Source organism: Dichomitus squalens (assembly GCF_000275845.1).
Source record: "Dichomitus squalens LYAD-421 SS1 unplaced genomic scaffold DICSQscaffold_21, whole genome shotgun sequence".
Classification (NCBI taxonomy): Eukaryota; Fungi; Basidiomycota; class Agaricomycetes; order Polyporales; family Polyporaceae; genus Dichomitus; species Dichomitus squalens.
In genome coordinates this window covers 333,386-335,009 of record NW_006766903.1, presented here as the reverse complement: position 1 = coordinate 335,009, position 1,624 = coordinate 333,386, and the positions used below count along the sequence as shown (strand labels likewise).

The 1,624-nt window shown below is 50.1% G+C and overlaps 1 protein-coding gene across 1 annotated transcript; it reads left to right on the top strand.

The window, feature by feature from the left end:
* Nucleotides 1-580: 580 nt before the first annotated feature.
* Nucleotides 581-1,365, top strand: DICSQDRAFT_127807 (uncharacterized protein; the record flags this gene model as incomplete). The annotated part of the gene is made up of 3 exons (XM_007366932.1): nucleotides 581-810; nucleotides 859-953; nucleotides 1,010-1,365. 3 exons carry the CDS (start codon nucleotides 581-583, stop codon nucleotides 1,363-1,365), a joined length of 681 nt encoding a protein of 226 aa, XP_007366994.1.
* Between the last annotated feature and the right edge of the window lie 259 nt (nucleotides 1,366-1,624).

Genomic DNA, 1,624 nt, shown 5'->3' with positions numbered 1-1,624 from the left:
TGCCCATTCCTCCAAGAGCTTCTTCTCTGCTTCCGTCGGGGCCGACGCGACTGCAGGCTTCGGCTTGCCGTTCTCGGCGACATAGTCCCACAATCCCAGCCCATACAAAAGATCCTCCATCTGGATCCTCCAGGATGCCCAGTCCTCAACTCCGGTGAGCGGGTCGATCCGTATGCGGCCGATAACGTCTGCAGTGGACATGTTCTTTGCTGACAGATGCAATGAGATAAGCAGTGGTGCGTAGAGATCCTCAGTTAGAGCCTACGCAGGGCTCATAACCTGTTAGAGTTCAAGCGTGAGGGTGATCGAGAGAAGCAGGGAAGCTGATGATTCGCAACGAAGAAGAGGCGTGACATATATACATGGTGGAGGACAGCAAAGCGTGGAGGCGCTTGACTGACACGTCAAGCGCTGCAACAACGGTACAAAGGGCAAACAAACAACATAAAGGTCCGCGAGGTCCGTACTACAACAAAGAAGACGCAAAGTCAACCTCAACTACATAGAAGGACGCTCCGAGAACATTCATTTCATTCAAGCCCTGACTTGTCTCAGCCTTCTTGTTCCCTTCTGCACTCAAATGATACTCCTCATCCGAATCGTCGCTGTATATCCTCTTTATCGACAGTCCTTGAGGAAAAACATCATCATATATGGCGTCTTAGCCACGATCCTCACAGGCCGACTCGTCAACATAGGCTTCTTTGTCCGTCGTCTCCTCAACGCACTCCGTACATCAGAAAACGCATTTGTAGCCTGGACATCACCCTATATCAAGGCAGAGTTATTTTCGCAACTTCGATATGACTTGTGTGTGGTTATCCTGTCTTTTTGATATGCCGCTCACCATCATTGCAGATATGCCTCCATCCTATTCCTCGTGCGCCTGCGCCAAGGAGGTGCATTGCAACATCGAGCGGGAACTTCTGTTCCATATACTCAGGGCGCGCGCAGTGAGTCGTAAGCTACCTATCAACTTCGATCTCTCACTGCCTTGCATTTGGAGCAGGCTCATACCGCGACAGACTCCGCACACTCTTCTGGATGTCCACCTCAAACTTCGTCATCCCCAATATCTTCAACATAATCCTGATCATTTCTACCTTCCGCTCGGCTAATCCCTTTTTCACCACGTATATCTCCACGATCCATGTATACGTGGAGATAGTCAGTGTTCTACTCGCCACCATTTGGTGTTCGGGGAAGTACTGGCAGAGAAACGCCCCGGAAAACGTCGTGATGGACGGGAATGTGGTCGAGTCATTGGACTCTGTAACCTTTGCGCCTCCCATTGACCTTGCTTGTCACTCTTCCTCGGAGATGATGGTTTTGGACGGAAAGCAGAAGACACACCCTGTAGTCTAGGCTGGGACATACCACCACTTGCACAAACGATCCAATTCTTCGACTTAGGCAACGGCTGAGCATGTAATAGGGGATAACAGGGTAAATCATGTATATTAGAGATGAGAAAGTTACACAACTCACACCGACCGACCCCACTGTAAGGTGACGGAAGAGACAGAGAGGTCTTCCTTTTGCCGTCTTATCAGCGACTCTGATGCCTGCGGAAGTTCCATATAATCACGGTGTACCTGAATATTCGTATGCCATGCCCTTGAGC